Source organism: Neomonachus schauinslandi, chromosome 7, assembly GCF_002201575.2.
Source record: "Neomonachus schauinslandi chromosome 7, ASM220157v2, whole genome shotgun sequence".
Lineage (NCBI taxonomy): Eukaryota > Metazoa > Chordata > Mammalia > Carnivora > Phocidae > Neomonachus > Neomonachus schauinslandi.
In genome coordinates this window covers 86,150,337-86,167,376 of record NC_058409.1, presented here as the reverse complement: position 1 = coordinate 86,167,376, position 17,040 = coordinate 86,150,337, and the positions used below count along the sequence as shown (strand labels likewise).

At 57.6% G+C, this 17,040-nt stretch overlaps 1 protein-coding gene across 2 annotated transcripts; it reads left to right on the top strand.

Moving 5' to 3' along the window:
- The first annotated feature begins 1,299 nt into the window (after positions 1-1,299).
- On the top strand, positions 1,300-15,374 carry RGS14 (regulator of G protein signaling 14). Of its 2 annotated transcripts, none has more exons than XM_021698772.1 (15): positions 1,300-1,593; positions 8,877-8,898; positions 9,073-9,251; positions 9,586-9,678; positions 9,762-9,905; positions 10,300-10,443; positions 10,561-10,672; positions 10,994-11,106; positions 11,539-11,742; positions 13,388-13,464; positions 13,718-13,844; positions 13,933-14,014; positions 14,121-14,167; positions 14,249-14,363; positions 14,612-15,374. In XM_021698772.1, the coding sequence occupies exons 1-15, from the start codon at positions 1,549-1,551 to the stop codon at positions 14,812-14,814; spliced, it is 1,707 nt and encodes a 568-aa protein (XP_021554447.1). In that variant the 5' UTR covers positions 1,300-1,548; the 3' UTR covers positions 14,815-15,374. The 2 variants fall into 2 exon arrangements, with proteins under 2 accessions (XP_021554447.1, XP_044772746.1); XM_044916811.1 differs by having other exon boundaries at positions 1,429-1,593; positions 13,391-13,464.
- Positions 15,375-17,040: the final 1,666 nt, after the last annotated feature.

Below are 17,040 nucleotides of genomic sequence, written 5' to 3'. Positions count from 1 at the left end.
TATTCCTCACTCATGTAACAGAGCAAAGCTAGTGTTCCTGGTTGATGGGTGGCTTCCCTTTGTGCCCTAATACAAAGACCCTGTCTCCTTCCTCCTGTGGCCCCACAATCCCTTAATCTCCTGCATCCAGCCAGCTAAAGGTGAAAGAAACAATGTGGAGGGCACAAACTACATAAAAGTCTTGGCCCAGAAACGGCACCCGTCATTTCATTCACTTTTACTTGGTGGGACTAGTCACAAGGCCACACCTGACTGCAAGTGAGCCTGGGAAATTAAAGTTTAACCATGCACCCAGAGGAACTCTGGTGAACTCTTCACCATGAACTCATGGTGAAGAGTCAGTCAGCTTCTGCCACCGAAAGGTTCAAGTCACAGCCAGGGAAGGGGACAGTAGGATAGAGGGTAGAAAACTGAAGAGGGACCCAAACCAGAGTGGTGGGTGACTTGAGGGCACTAAGCCCAAACGTAAGGTAAAACGCAAGTCCTTGTAGTAGGTGCGTGCCTGTATAAGAAAGAGGCCAACTGAGGACTCTGGCTAAGGGCCCCGAGTTCGGCTGGCCCGGGGCCGGGGCTGGAGGGCAGGGTGTCACTCTTCAGCTGATGGTACTACACCAAGGCAGGATTTTTGTGTGAGTGAGAATGAACAGCCAGGCATCACACATAGATGCCACCGATGCATTCCCCTGCCTGGGGGGGTGGGCACATGTCACCGGGGTGCCTGGGTGCTTACGTGCCCATGTGCAGTTGCGCCTGTCACAGGCCCCTGTCCAGGGGACTAGATATACACACCCAGGGGTTTCTTATGAAGGGCGAGCCTATGTGTTTATAACATGCACACGTGAATGGTTTGGGTGTGCATGACCATGCATGCAAGGTGTCCATCTGTCTGTACGCTTGGACACATGCCTGGGCAGTGTCTGGGGATGAAGGTAGTCACTCTGCATGTGCACAGCTGCCTGGGGGGTGGGTACTGAGTGTGCACCTGCGCAGCACAAACACAGCAGGTGTGAGATAAGCGTGTGCTGAGTAAAGTACCTGTGTGCATACTCGGTGCGCATGTCCGTGTGTTTGTGCAAGCCCCCGCCAGGGTGCCAAAAGGTGACTAAGTGTGTGAGCGCACACTTCTGTGTGCCCGGACATGATCTTGGAGCTCCCTGGGCTGGGCCAGACCAGGCTCGGCTCCTTCCTGGGCGCACAGAGGCCTCTGCAATGTGCTGGTGACAGCGTGGGGCACTGCCAAGGGTGGACTGGTGGCATGTGTGTGTGCCTGTGAATGTGCGTGTGTGTGTGTGTGTGCGTGTGTGTGTGTGTAGGAAGAGGCATTCGCTCTCTTAGACCTTGCTTCTTTCTGTGGTTCGGTTTCTATAGAGACACTTCCTGTGGCAGAGAAAAGAGGTAGTGAGCTGGTGTTTCAGGATGTGAGGGCCCGCAGGAGCAGAGCCGGGCTCTCTCTGTTGCCTGCCTGCTGCTGTGCAAGCTCTGGCCGGGGCTGCCCGCGGTCCCCATGGTGGGCGCTCCTCGCAGCAGGGACCCGTGAACAGCGGCGGCATGCCGGGGAAGCCCAAGCACCTGGGTGTCCCCAACGGGCGCATGGTGAGTGCGGGCTCCAGGCCAGGCCCATGGGGAAGGGGTGGGCACACCCAGGGTGGAGCCCAGGAGGCACAGCCGGCAGGGCTGGGCAAGAGCCTGCATGCTGCCGGCCAGCAGGAGAAGTTGGGTACGAACAGGAGCAGGCAGTGGGACCTGGGACTCTTGTCCTAGGACCTTCTAGATGGCCTGGCTGGGGACCTGGGGCAGCCTCAGAGAGGAGAGCAGAGTACAGTGGGCATAGGCTTCTGGTCCCCACTGCTTCCTCTCCTGCCACTTTGGCCCCATCCAGGGCTGCCCGCATCCTAGGGCAGCAGGGAGACCTGGCATGCCCTTTGACCCCTGCCTACCCCCACAGTGGCCCAGGCCTCCACATCTGACTTAGCCTCAGCCTTCCCCCCGCCTCACCCCACGTCCTGATGCATAAGGTCAGGTAAGGGGTAACCCTCAGTGGGTCACTGCCCTTCAGCTGGACCTGCTCAGAGGCTTCCTGCCAGAACAAGTAGTCTTTGGGCAGCCTGGGATGGGTCAGCAGGGTCAGGCCAGCTTGGTGCAGCTTGTCTTTTCTATTCCTGGGCCACCAGGAAGGGTGGGAGTAGCTGGGTGCTCAGATGCCCTGGCTCCTGCTGCTGCCGCACCCTCTAAACCCTCTCCCTGGCTACTTCACCTTTATTTTTTTTTTAAAGATTTTATTTATTTATTTATTAGAGAGCGAGCGAGCGAGAAACAGCATGAGAGGGGAGAGGGTCAGGGAGAGAAGCAGGCTCCCCGCTGAGCTGGGAGCCCGATGTGGGACTTGATCCCAGGACTCAGGGATCATGACCTGAGCCGAAGGCAGTCGCTTAACCAACTGAGCCACCCAGGCACCCACTACTTCACCTTTAAATCAGAGCTGTGCTCAGACAGTCCAGCTTCTGTATTCATTCAGCTGATGGGGCAGACTGTGCTGGGCCTTCCTTCTCTCCCTAGGATACCAGCCCTCTTGGCAGAGCCCCAGCCCCTCCTAACAACCCCAGGAAGGCCAGACAGTGTCTTAACCTCCAACCTAGCCCCAGCCTAGGACTATGGGACAAAACCAATGGGTCTAGAAAGAACTGGGTTCCAGTCTTGGCTCCATTGTCCCTTACTAGGGGTCCTCTCTGACCCTCAGTTTCTTCACCTGTAAAATGAGGAAATTGGAACAGTTCTCCAAGGGTTGTTGAGATGATTAAGTGGAATGATGAATATGAGACCCTTGACCCATTGTGGGGGCTCCATAAATATCAGCCCAATGCCTCCCTTCATTCTCAGTCCCTCTTCAAGGATCCCCTGCCTCATTCAGAAACTGAGGTTTTACTCACACTCCTGCCTCCTAATTACCAAGACCTTTCTCCACCTCTCCTTCCAGTGTCTCTTTATTGCCCATCCCCAGGCTAGTTAGGTGGGAGAGAGGCAAACCCCATCAAGCTGGCCCAGTTCCCCACCTCACTGTCTTTACCATCAACCTAACTTTGAAAGTTCAAGAACCTAAGGTCCTCGCACTCCAACTCTAGAGGCATGACACTCAGGTGTCGAGGCCAAGGAGGAGCATGTCCACTCTCACTGCCACCCCAGCGGGCAGCTGGGTTGATGCTTCTGAGCAGTGCCCAGAACTGGAGGGCAACTGAGGGTGCCTGGAGATGGACCCAGCCTCTGCCCCTCCCACGTCAGCCCATGGCTTCTCTACCCCAAAGTCATTCAGAGAAGGGAGGGCACCCAAGTTCTGCACCCAGCCCTGGCCAGCTCACAGATGTCCTGGTTCCTGGCAGCAACCTTCACACACAGGTTTATCTTTGCCCTTCCTGGGTCTGTTGTGAACTCTCCATGTCACCTCTTGGAATCCTGAGGGTCACAGCTCGGCTGTGCACTGGCCATCGGTCTGCTTTCTGAGACGGTGCTCAGCTGATGAGGGAGGGGCGGACAGGTGTCAGCAGGGACGCACACAGAGGCACCTGTGGAGCAGGCAGCAGGCTCCTTCCACGAGTTACCCCCCGACGGCGGCTCAGAGGAGTAAATGACATGCTGAAGGCGGCCAGCAAGTAAAGGGGACTGCATCTGAACCCAGCCTCTCTGACTCAATGCCAGTGGTCCCCCACCTCCCAGAAATGCCTGGCTCTGTCCTCCCCCACCTCCCCCTGCCACCGCCCCCACCCACGGCTGCCATCATTCCCTGCTGAGGCAGCTTCATTTGTCAGCCTCGTCTTTCCGCCACTCAGCTTGTCAGGCAGTTGCAATGAATCCTGTCACTTAGAGATGGCTCCCAGCCCCCTCCCAAAGACATCTTCACATAACCCCGAAGGCCACTTCATTTGTTCATGCAGGCATTCAGTCAACGGCCCCACCACAGGTCTGCTCTGTGCTGGCCCTGTCCTAGGCACTGGAGACCCAAACCCATGGCCCTAGCCCCTGCCCTCAAGCAGCTCCCGGTCTGGCAAGGCACAGAACACACAGGGCCAAATACCAGAACAAAATTCAGATTTGGTAAGAGCCATGGATCCAGGAAAGCTTGAGGAGGCCATGGGAAGGGAGAACTGACTTGTCGGATCATTTTGTGCATTGTGCTATGAAGTTCTTGAAAGGATATGCCATCTGGAAGAGGGGATGGCATGGGGAAGGGTCTGGATGTGGGGAAACACAGGGTGTGTGTACAGGGACATGGCCTAAGGGGAAGCTGGGCCTAAAACTTGGAGAGTGGTGGTTGTCATATCCTGTCACTCTCAGGGGGCCCAGCGAGTCTTCCCACCTGGAGAGACCTCTGCCTATCTTCCTGGCATCCAGCTCGGGGCTAGGGTTCAGCTCCACAGGGTTGACTCAGGCTGAAGGGGCCAGGCACCCAGGGTTCTCTGTGCATATACCCAGAGAGGATCTTGGGGCCTCAGTTTCCCCAAACTAGGATGAAAGGAGATGATGGTACAGAGTGCCCAGCACAGAAGATGCTAAATAAATGGGCCCTCCCTTTGAGGTCTGACCTCTCCAGAGGGCAGAGTTCAAGAGGACCCCCTGGACCCTTTTCCCCTGATTGACTTTGCCCACCTGTGTCCAAAGGGCTGAGGCCCTGGGCCTCCCAGTTCCCCCTGTACATCTCCTGTCTGCCCAGGGAGGCGGCTTCGTGGAGGGAAGACCTCAGGCTCCAGTCGGGCACACTTGGCTTTTAACTTCAGCTCAGCCACTTCCACACTGTGAGACTTCTTTGGGTCTAGGTTTTCTCATCTGTAAAATGGGGCTAATAACACCTGCTACACAGATTTGAGGATAGAGTGGGAACGTGGATGTGTACTGTCAGAGAGAGCCTGTCACACAGTTGGAGCTCAGAAGTGTTGGTCCACTCCACTCTCACCTCAGTATCCTTAGACACCAGTGGCTCTTCCAGGGCCTAAGAGAAAGGTATGGCAAACTGAGGCCTGACCATGGGTCAGGGGTGTCACCTTCCACCACACCCTTCCTCATCCTTTCTTCCCCTTTTCTCCTATTCACTCACCACTTCTCAGGCAAGCCAGGGTGGCGCAAGGCCAGCCCTGCTCAGCACAACTTCCCCAGGCCTGGGAGACTGGGCAGGCGGGAGCCCTGGGCAGGGCATCAGTATGAGGTCAGCAGAGCCCCTGACAGCTGCTTTCACACACCCGCTCACTCTTCCTAGCAGCCCCAAGAAATTGGGAATGCCGAGCCCCGTTCTACCCTGGGGGGAAACTGAGGCCCAGGGGAGGAAGTTACTTGCCCTTGAATGGTGGAACTGAAATTGGACCCTATCCTCACTCCCTCCCACCTCCGGATCTCTGTCCCTACCCCATCTCAGCCCCAACTCTACAGATCAACGACCAGTGGGGCCAGAGGGACTGAGACACAGATGGGGCATTCAGAGGTGAAGGATCCCTGGTGAAGGGGGTGCCAGGGCCTCACGGGAGGGCAGAGGAGGACTGCTAGGGCCCTGATGGCTGCTCATTGGCACCAGAGCAAGGAGGGTGCTTCATGGGAGGGAGTTCAGGTTGGGTCCCTCTACAAACCAGGCCTGCCCTCTGGGAGCTACCAAATTGTAAGGAGAGAGAGGCCTAGACATGGGTGGGCAGAAGTGTGGTGGGCAGGAGGGCTCAGGGCAACTGGTCTTTGGAGGGGACTGGTGTCAATGAGCAGAGATTGGAGAGCAGTTAGTTCAGTGAGGGGAGCGGGAGCAGACACCCAGCAAGAGAAAGCAGCAAAGCAGGAAACAGGAGTGGGAAGGGGCGTGGGGCACCTAGAAAAGTTTGATATAAGTGCAGGGTGGAGTGAGGGGGAGGGAAATGGGGGAGGATGAAGGGGTTCATTAGTCAGGCCCAGGCTGAGCTTCAGCTGTAACCCAGCAACTGCTCCAGCCCCCGGGGCAGGGAGCTTGGCCACAGCCACCACCTGGGAGCCAGCCTAAAGACCCGGACAGTCAATCCAACGTAATGGCAAGAATAAAACGGAATAGGAGGGCGCCTGGGTGGCTCAGTTGGTTAAGCAACTGCCTTCGGCTCAGGTCATGATCCTGGAGTCCCGGGATCGAGTCCCGCATCGGGCTCCCTGCTCAGCGAGGAGCCTGCTTCTCCCTCTGACCCTCCCCCCTCTCATGTACTCTCTCTCATTCTCACTCTCTCAAATAAATAAATAAATCTTTAAAAAAAAAAAAAAAAACGGAATAGGAGTGTCGGCTGGCTTCAGCTGCAGGTGCCTGCCCCAGCCACCATGGGGCTCTGAGCTTGGGAGAGGCTGAGTGCAGGGATGGAGAGCAGGGGGGAGAGAGGCCAGTGTGTGAGGGGGGACGGAGGACCAGGTGGCCACCATGGAGCGGGAGGCAGGATGGTTCCGGGAGCCTGGAGCAGAGGTTGGTGACAGCCACCCTGAGGTTGGCAAAGCCTCAGAGCAGGCAGGACAAGCAGGTGCGGCATGAGCAGAGCTGCCAGGAACAGAAGGAGCAGGCTGGAAGGGACCCTGGGCTTCAATTTGTCTTCCTCATGCACCCCAGGAGTTGGGACTTTCTCAGGCAGCCAGCTGTTGGAGCTGACTCGGAAGAAGGGAAGAAGCCATCAGATGGGGGGGGGTGCAGAGGCAGGAGGGCGAGGGTGCTGGGGGTGGGAGTGGGGCACCTGCAAATGGGCTCCACGCCCAGCCACATTCTGCGCCAACTTTCTTTCCTCTTCAGCAACCTTTCACCTCCATACTCCAAGTGGGAGACGAGGCTCAGGGAGGAGCCCGAGGGCGTAAAACTGGAAAAGGGCAGAGCTGGGATTTGAATCTGGGTCTGACAGACCCCAACACCTGTGTTCTTTCCTCTACAACAGGGCTAGCAACCTCGGAAGCAGAGCAGGGTCAGACATCAATACTAATGTGCCAACAGCAGTAACAGTAACGTTCATGCCGGACAGTGTTCTGGGTTCCTTATCTATATATGTAACTTATTTAGTCCCAGCAACCCTTTGAAGTCAGGAGAAGCATTTGCCCCATTCCTATAGAGAAAGAAACTGAGGCACAGAGAGGTGTAGTGCCTTGTCCAAGATCACACAGCACAAATTGGAACTTGGGCAGTCCGGGGCAGCACCTGCCTCTGTAAGTAACATAAATGCATCACACTAGCCTCCGAGACCCCTGAAGAGAATGGGAGCCCCTTCCAGGGAAGGCCGTTGCTGCTCAGTGCCAGCCAATGTTGTCATGCTGGGAAGAAGCTCCGGGTAGCTGAGGCATCACAGGAGTTTATGTAAAACTCCTGATTTTTAAATGTGGGAACACCTTTCAGCGTAAAATGAAAAAAAAAAAAAAATCTTGGGCCTCCTGGGTGGCTCAGTCAGTTAAACCCACTTACAAAAAACAAGGGCCAAGATATTAATAATGTCCTACATATTTCCAGGCCAGCTCTGGCCCACAGATGTGGGACCTGAATGTTTCTAGGTGAGAGTGGGGAGCAAAGAGGGAGAGTCCAGCTAGGAGGGCAGGGAGAGGCTTCCTGGGGGAGATGTTTGCAGACCTGTTTCCAGTGGGGATGTAACAAAGGGACAGGTGGTAGAAACTCCTGTGACAGGCCTAGTGAGAATATAGGATGTGAGAGAGAGGGAGGAACTGGGGATGATTGAGCCCAGGTGGCGGGAAGAAAGACAGGAACGATGTAGGGAAACTGTTCAGTGCCCTGCTTTGGTGGTGGCTTCCTTTGGGACTGGCTGAGTTGGAAGGGCTTGTGGGACATTTGGGCAGAGAGGGTAGCAGGAAGTTGGCTCTGTGGGTTTGGATCTGGGGAGATGTGGGAGGGGGAAAGGGCCCAGGACAGAGTCAGGGAGGGGTAGAAGCCATCTTGCGTGGGTAGGAGATGAGGAGGAAGCTGGAGGAGCTGCTAGGAAGGTAGGAAGACCAAGGGAAACCACTGCAAGAGTCATTTTGAAAGGAGGGTTTTTTTCTATTTCACTAATGGTTGGGATTCCCAGAGAAGTCAGAGTTGTGTGTGGGATGGGGGGGGGGGGGGGGGGAGGACGGAGTTGGTCTCTACAGCAATGCTATTCACAGTGTGGTCTATGGACCAGCGCATCAGCATTGCCTGAGAGCTCGTTAGAAATGGAGAGTCTCCGGCCCCATTCTGGACCTACTGAGCCTGAATCTCTGGAGGTGGGCTCCTACTGGTCATTTCAATGCACACTAGAGTCTGAGAATGACTGTCTATACTATAAAATAGCATCCCGGCACCAGCCTAAGGTGGGGTGGGGCCCAGGGTCTCTCAGGATCTTCTTCTCCAAAAGGAAATAGTTCCAACAAAGATACCACTGGCTATAGACACCAGCAAACATTGATGCAGCATTTACCACATGCTGGCCACTGTTCTGGATGCTTAAATGTCTTAAACTGATTTGATCTTCACAACAGTCCCGGGAAGTAAGTTACTATTATTATCATCATCCCCTATTTGCAGATGGAGACAAACAAGTATCGAGTCACACAGCTAGTAAATGGCAGAGACAAGATTCAAAGTCTCTGCTGATCCCCACCATGCTGTACACTGGCGCTTACCCAGCACGTGCTGAGGGAGGAGGGAACCAGGGGCAAATGGAAAGTAACTGGCATTAAGTCCCAGCACACGGTGGTTGGCACATGATGGAAGGGGAGCCAGGAGGAGCCTGAGCAAAATGCTGAGCAAGCAGTTACCTGGCTGGGAATGCCCAGCATGGCCCTCCAGGGGGAGGAGAACACAGCTCCTGTCCCGGGGCCTGAACCCAGAACTGTACCCTGAGAATCCACCCTGGGCTCTGCTCTGACTGCCTACCTTGGGTCTCTTGTAGGTTCTGGCTGTCTCAGATGGAGGTAAGTGACAGCAGGTATGGAGGAGGCTTGCTGGGGTGGGGGAGGGTATGTGGAAACAGGGTGGGGACACCCCTGTCACTTGCTACCTTTCCAGGGAAAATACCTACAGATGGGGTTGGGCCAGGGCCTGGGGAAGGCCACAAGGTTCACCACCACTTGTCCATCCACCTACAGAGCTGAGCAGCACGGCAGGGCCTCAGGGCCAGGGCGAGGGCCGAGGAAGCTCCCTCAGTATCCACAGCCTCCCTAGTGGCCCCAGCAGCCCCTTCTCCACCGAGGAGCAGCCTGTGGCCAGCTGGGGTGTGTCCTTCGAGCGGCTGCTGCAGGACCCGCTGGGGCTGGCTTATTTCACTGTAAGCCTTGGGGTGGGATCGGAAGGGCAGGTGGCAGTGACCACTATGGTGTGTTGGGGGGGGCAGCGGGCATGGGAGAGGACATGGAGCTTCAGGCTGGCCAGAGTGGGATTCCTCTGTCAGCTGCCTCCTCCAGCCTTTCCTTGGCACCTTCTTCCTGTTCCCTCAGCAGGGAACTTTCCATTTTCTCTCTGTGCCTTCCAATCTGGCCCCATCTGTCTGTCTGGCCCTATCTGCCTGACTTGGCCTCTTGGCCCTATCTCTATCCCAATCTCTTTGACTGCACCCCCTGACTGGGTCTCCGTGTCTCTAACTTCCTCCTCCTCTGCACCAGGAGTTTCTGAAGAAGGAGTTCAGCGCTGAGAATGTAACTTTCTGGAAGGCCTGCGAGCGCTTTCAGCAGATCCCGGCCAGCGACACCCAGCAGGTGGGGGAAAGGGGAGCTGGGGCAGAGTGGTGGGACCAGAGCCTGGGCCATGTCCTTGACCTTCTCTGTCCCTCCTGCAACAGCTTGCTCAGGAAGCCCGCCATATCTACCAGGAATTCCTGTCCAGCCAGGCGCTGAGCCCGGTGAACATCGACCGGCAGGCCTGGCTAGGCGAAGAGGTGCTGGCACAACCCCGACCGGACATGTTCCGCGCGCAGCAGCTCCAGGTGAGCGTTTCCGGGGGTCTCGTGTGATTAGGGGCCGTGGCCTCGGAAGAAAGGGCAAGAGGCGGGGCCAGATCCAGGGGCGGGGCCCGATTGTAGTGGGTGGGATGGGCGGGAGCGGGGTTCGGAAAAGGGCAAATTTGGATGCCCGCACCAAAGTAAAATGCAGGGGCAGGGCGTGGGTCAGAGGGCGGTACCAGAGGCTGCGGTGAACATGGGCTAGAGGCGGAGACTAGCTGAGATAGAGGCGGAGCCAAGAGTGGGGGCGGGGCTGGACCAAGGAGTTGGGTGGGAGGGGCTCGGGTCTTGCCTGCCAGGTACGCGACCCAGCCGACCCCGAGGGTTGGGCCAAGCCGAACGCCCTCTCCGGCTCACCTTTCCTGCGCGGGTCCCGCAGATCTTCAACTTGATGAAGTTCGACAGCTATGCGCGCTTCGTCAAGTCCCCGCTATACCGCGAGTGTCTCCTGGCGGAGACCGAGGGACGCCCCCTGCGGGAACCTGGCTCCTCCAGCCCGGGCAGCCCTGACTCCACGAGGAAGGTGCGGACTAGGGGCTGTGGGAAGCAGGGGGCCGGGTGCAGATCTGTAGGGCTGTGCCCCTGGTCTGCACGTGGGCTGGAGCCCAGCCCGGTGCCAGCGCCTTTCCTGTACCCGCAGAAGCCGAAGCTGAAGCCCGGGAAGTCGCTGCCGCTGGGCGTGGAGGAGTTGGGGCAGCTGCCGTCTGCTGAGGGCTCCGGGGGCCGCCCGCTCCGCAAGTCTTTCCGCAGGGGTGAGGGTCGGAGGCCACAGAGAAGAGTCGGGGTGGGAGTTTGGGCAAGCTTTGAGAATCCCCCCTTCCTCCTACTTGTCGCATAGACAGTCTGTAAATCTGAAAACCGAAATAGAGGTCTCTGTGACCACCGCGTTTCCCCGGTGGTTTGGTTTCTAGATTAGAACAGAAGTTTGGGAAGCCCCCTCAGTAGCAACACTTCCATGGTCCCAAGCCGCGTTAGACCCCCGCGGGAGGGCTCCATCGGGTCCGCCAGGTTGTGGAGAAGGGGGTGTGTCGGGGGGGGAAGGGCTGTTCTGCTCACTGCTCCCTCTCCCCTAGAACTGGGAGCCGGGGCCCCAAACTCGGCCTTGCGCAGAGAGTCCCAGGGCTCCCTCAACTCGTCCGCCAGTCTGGACCTCGGCTTCCTGGCCTTTGTCAACAGCAAATCTGAGGTGAGCAGACTGCTGGGGGAGATGAGGTGCAGGCTAGGGCCACTACTCATGCACCTTTGTGGGGCCACCATCGTTCCTAGTCATGGTCCCCGCTTCCATCTCCCTGCTGCCAACCCCTCATATTCCTTACTTTCTTCCTGTCCTCACCACCTTGGGCCCCATGCATGGCATGGGTGTACATTCTGTTTGTGTGTGTGCCCAGGTGTACCCAGCAGGTGTATGTGGGTCAGGGGGAGGACCTGTCTCTGGGTGGTCCTATGTCTGGGTGAGCATATATGTTGTTGTAGGAGGAGTATCTTTGCCTGCCGAAGAGTGTGCCCTTAGGTGTGTGTGTGCGTGTGTGTGCCCCAGTGAGCTTACCTGTCTGTGTGCCTCTCTGCATGTCCCTGAATGTGTACACATGACCTTCCCTCTACTCCTGCGCCAAATCAGAGCCACCGGAAGAGCCTTGGGAGCACAGAAGGTGAGAGCGAAAGCCGGCCAGGGAAGTACTGCTGTGTGTACTTGCCCGATGGCACAGCCTCCTTGGCCCTGGCGCGATCTGGCCTCACCATCCGTGCCATGCTGGCAGGCATCTGTGAGAAACGAGGCCTCTCTCTACCCGACATCAAGGTCTACCTGGTCGGCAATGAGCAGGTGTGAATCTGGCCTGGTCCCCAACTCTCATTCTCTTCCTGATCCTGACCCCAACCCCATTCCTGTCTCTGTTCAGCTATGACTTCAACCCCAATTCCATTCCTATTCTCACCCCCTTCCTAATTCCAGTCCCCAACAAAACCCTGCCCCTCCCCCCACGCCCAGCTTCAAAGCAACCCAGCAACAACTCCTCAAACTCAGGCCTCCACTCTCATTCCATGAACGTCCCATCCCCACCCTACCCCCTCCCAGCTTCCAGCTTCACCCATCATCTTCACTGTGATGCTCTGGGGAGGTAGAGTGGGGGAGAACCACTGCCAGAGCTGGGTTTCCCCCATCACTCCCAGAGTTCCTACTGGCCATCTTTGAAATGGCTGTCAGGGGCACCCAAACGCACCTAGCCCATGAAAAAATTTTCTTGAGGTACAAGCATTAAGTTTGAAAGAGGAATCTAAGGAAAAGGGTGTGCAGAGGGACCCAAGCCTGAGCTCTGTCCTCCAGGTCCACATCCGTGGTGGGGATCCCCACCAAGGTGGAGATGAGCCAGGCAGGATGTGATCAGGGAAGAGGAGCTGAAGCTTCAGAGAGTTTCTGGGGGAAGGTAGGCTTTTCTGGCTGGTTCCACGAAGGCTTCGTGGAAGAGGCTGCTGTTGATGAGGGGAGAATGAGGACGGGGAGGAGTTTGCCTGGCAGAGCTGTTGGACGAGGACAGTCTAGGCAGAGGGAACATCTTAAATGAAGCCCTGGATGTGGGTAAGAAGTGCAGGGCAAGTTCCGGGGCCTGGAGAGTGGGACTGGGAGGGCAGCAGTGGGAGGAGCTCTGCCCACTCAGGCCACCCATGCAGCCTCTGAAGCCCAGATGGGCATTCATGACTGCTGAATATAACTTCCCACCCACACTCCACCTGTCCCTGCAGCACAACATAGGCCTATTCCCTGGAAGAGGCTGCCTCCCTGCCTTGGGTAGTGCAGACAGTGGGGCCTATAGGGACAGGAGACTCTACACCTACTGTTCATGTACCTACGTGTGCCAGGTACTGTGCCAGATAGTTGACCTCCTTCTGGCCTCACAGCAGTCTTGGGGGAAGGGTTCTTGTTGCAGTGAGGAGACAAGTAGTAAGTGGGGATGGAGAGAAGTGGACAAGTGTCAAAAAAGGGGCAAGGCCCGGGTAGCTGATCAAAGGTGGGTGGTGAGGAAGGAAATGCATCCAGCTGGTCTGGTTGGGTTTCACATGCCTGAGAGACCAGGGGGCAGCTGTCCAGGAGGCAGGTCCTGGCCTGGCCTGGCCTGGCCTGGGAAGAGGCGGCCCCATGACCCAGGACCTAGGCCTGCTCCTTATCCAAGCAGCCTCATTACCATTCCGTGCTCACCCCACTCGCATGCTTCCTGTAACTCCGTTTCTTTTCCAAAGCTGTCCAACCTTCCTGCCACCCTTCTCCCTGGCCTTGGCCATATTAGGCTCCCACTCCAGCCAGGAGTCTTACTCCATCCACATCTCTGCGGCTCACCCGCCCATTGGCCCTTCCCTCTGACCCTTAGGGGCCCCAGTGGGGGCTGTCGGAGGAAGTGAGGTGGTTCCCTCCGACCGTGGGGATGGTTGGGGCTGGGGAGGGAGGGACTCTGAGCCCTGCCTGGCATCTGCAGAAGGCCCTGGTCCTGGATCAGGACTGCACCGTGCTGGCGGACCAGGAAGTGCGGCTGGAGAACAGGATCACCTTCGAGTGAGTGCCCCTCCTCCCAGGCTTGGGTCCTGGGTTCCAACACTTGTTTGGGTCCCACCCAGTTCAGGCTATTGTTCTCCCTCTCAGGTCCCGCCCCTGGTGCTAACTGCGTCCCCTGGGCTAAGGGCCCACCCCCAAGTTGTCCCACCCCCTCCCAGTTCAGGCTCCGCCCCCTCTTGGACCTGTCCCTGGGGGGCTGGGGGAGAGGCGGGCCCGCTCTCCTGCCCTGCCGCAGCGCGAGGGTCCCGTGCAGGGTCGAGTTGGTGGCTCTGGAGCGCGTGGTGCGGATCTCCGCCAAGCCCACCAAGCGGCTGCAGGAGGCGCTGCAGCCCATTCTGGCGAAGCATGGCCTGAGCCCGCAACAGGTGGCGCTGTGCCTGGTGAGCCGGGGGAGGGGGACAGCGGGGCAGGGCAGGGGCGGCCGGGAGCGGGCTGCCTGTCTCGCGGGCTGCTGACCTGTCCCCACAGCCAGGCGAGAAGCAGCCGCTGGATCTGGGGAAGCTAGTGAGCTCGGTGGCGGCCCAGAGACTGGTTTTGGACACTCACCCAGGTAGAGAAGCAAGGCCCCAGGGCTTGGTCCCTGGAGATGGCTTTGGCCCAGAAGGGAAGGGATCCAGGTGGGAGGCAAACACTAACGGTGGTGCGCTCTGCCACAGGTGTGGAGATTCCCGAAGCTAGGGACATAGCCCAGCATCACAGACAGGTGAGAGAGAGAGAAAGGGCTCCCCCTTCTACCCACTGCACCTCCCCTCCCAGCTGTGGCTCTGACTCCGCGTTCTTACAGGGCAGCCAACCTAGAGCCCAGAACAAGGCTGCCCATCCCCCTCCACTGTCCCTCAACTCCATGGCTGAGGCGCCGAGTAGTCTCACTGGGAAGCGGCAGACCTGTGACATTGAAGGTACTTTGGGGACGGTGGGAGCTAGGGACCAGAAGCATTGGGGACCATTGAAGGTGGGCGGAATCAGAGAGGCTTGAGCTGAGGCCGGGACCTGCATGTCCTTGGGGCTGGAAGAGTGTCCATTGGGGCTGGGGGACCCAAGGGGCTGAAGGGCGGAAGGAGGTTAGGGAGGCTGTGGTCATAGTAAAAGCAGCAGGATGGTGGTGGGCTAGCACCAGTGGGCCTCTTGACTCTGTGGCCACCCTTAGGCCTGGTGGAGCTGCTGAATCGGGTGCAGAGCAGTGGGGCCCACGACCAGAGGGGCCTTCTGCGCAAAGAGGACCTGGTGCTTCCAGAATTTCTGCAGCTGCCGGCCCAAGGGCCCAATTCCCAGGAGGCCCCACCACAGACTGAATCAGAGGTCCAGCCCAAGGGGGACCCCTCGGACTCCACTGCCCACTCGGGCCTCTGACAGCTGCCCAGCAGTCCAGGCCGGCTGCATGGCACCTGGCGGGCCAAGCATGCCATGGGCCCGCTCTGCATGCCCTCTCTGTGCCATGAGTGTCCTTGGCCCCTTCCTGCCATGGGCAGGCCCGCAGGAAGAGCTGGACGAGCGTGGAGAGCGGGCTCAGAGGAGCCACACCCCACAGCTACCACCGCTTGGTCCCTCATCAGTTCGCTCACCCATCCCTTGCTGCCAGGTCACTGAGGGGAGGTGGGCCTCGCCTCCCCAGTACAGGCATGCCCAGCACAGAGGGGCGGCGTTGGCGGTGCCAGCCCCCCACCCTGTGCTAAGCCTCAGCGGGGAGCAGGAGGTGGGGCTGGCCCCTCCTCAGGGAGCTGGAATGTGTAAGGCCTGGGGGTGCAGGCGGGCAGCCCCTCACTCTACTCACATAGGCTCTGCTGGACGTACGGATTTTGCAGTCGGCCTGGGGCAGCTGGGCTTGTCCTGGATGTACGATATTGTTATTATAATAGTAATTATTATTCTCCCGTGAGGTGTGTTCCTTGTGTGCCTGTCCACCCTGTGTTCCCCCCCACCCCCCACAACTGCACTGCCTCTGTCACCAAGGTCAGTGCCAGGAAGCTCTTGGGGACCTCAGGATGTGCCCCCCGACTTCCTGTTGTCAGAACTTCTCTTCCTGACTGCACAGAGTATTGGGGTGTGAATATGAGAGACAGACAGAGACGGGGAGGGAAGGAGGAAGGGGGGAGGGAGGGGAAGGCCCTTCTGGGGAGCTGTGCCTCTGCCACCTGCCCTCATGCTGTTCCTCAGTCTCTGGATCTGAGGAGAGCACAGCATCTGGTTGTTGTCCTCTACTTCTAGTGGGGCTCGAGTGTGTCTCTGCAGACATGGCTGTGGGCTCCTTGGGATGCATGAAGGGCCTTGTGGAGGATACGGGTTGTTGTGGTGGGGGCAGGTTCTGTTCCTTGCCTGCTTTGGCTGGGTAGTCATCCCTGTCCCTAGGCAGCCCACACAGGGAGGGGGAGCAGGGAGAACCTCCCAGAAGGAGGGCCCAGCATGTGGGCAGAGAAGCCGGACTCAGTCCCGGTGCCACTGAGACAGAGGAAACAAGGGGACATGGGAACCTCGAAGGGACACCTGGGGAGTGAGGGACCCTCCTGACCCCCTCAGGCAGGTCAAGCTCTCTTCCCCACTCCAGTTCTTTGTGCTTGCTGTCCCCTCTGCCAGGAACTGCCCCCCCCCCCGCCCCCATGCCATCATGGCACCTCGTTCTTGAAATTCCTGAGAGATCAGTGGGGTTTGCTGGCCCATCATGCCTTTCTCTAGAAGTTGAACCCAAGCCTTTCTCGGGGGCCTTCAGCCCTCTGCCCCCTCTGCTCATTTTGCTTGGCTGGGTTGACCAGACCCCCTAGCTGCTGGAGGGGGGCTCATGACCCAGGCCTGGTCAATCAGAGTTTGGTGCAGGGATGATTCTCTGACCCCAATCAAAATCCCAGTCCTGGTCATCTACCACTTCCCAGGGATTTGAACAGAGGTTATGCAGGGAGAGAACCTGCATGTCAGTGAAGCCAATACAGGACAGCAGGACTGAGAGATAGAAGGAGATTCTTGACAAAATTTACCTGAACACCTAAATTCACCCAGGCCTGAAGTCAACCACCCCTGGACATTCTCATTTAGGCAAGCCAACACATTCTTTCTGTGTGCATGTGCCTGGGACTCTGAGTGGGTTTTCTAAGACCTGCAACCACAAAAGTTCTGCTTCATCATTCAGCTTGAACACCTCAGCAGAGCCTTCCCTGGTCACCTGATGCTGTGATCTAAACATTTGTGTCCATCCCCCCACAACCCCGCCATTCATATGTTGAAACCCCAGTCCCAAGGTGATGATGTGGTATTAGGAGGTGGAGCCTTTGCAATGTGCTTGGTCTTGAGGGTGGAGTCCTCATGAGTGAGGTTAGTGCCCTTATAAAAGAGATCCCAGAGAGCTCCCCCACCCCTCCCACCCTGTAAGGACAGAACAAGAAATTGGCTGTCTACAACCTGGAAGAGGGCTGTCACAGACACCAAATGTGCTGACACCCTGATCTTGGACTTCCAGCCTCTAGAATTGTGAGAGATAAATTTCTGTTGCTTAAAAGCCACCTAGTCTCTGGTATTTTTGTTATAGCAGCCCAAACGGACTGACACCAGATTTGAAGTGCTCCCCAACTTTGTTCTCTACAATGCTGT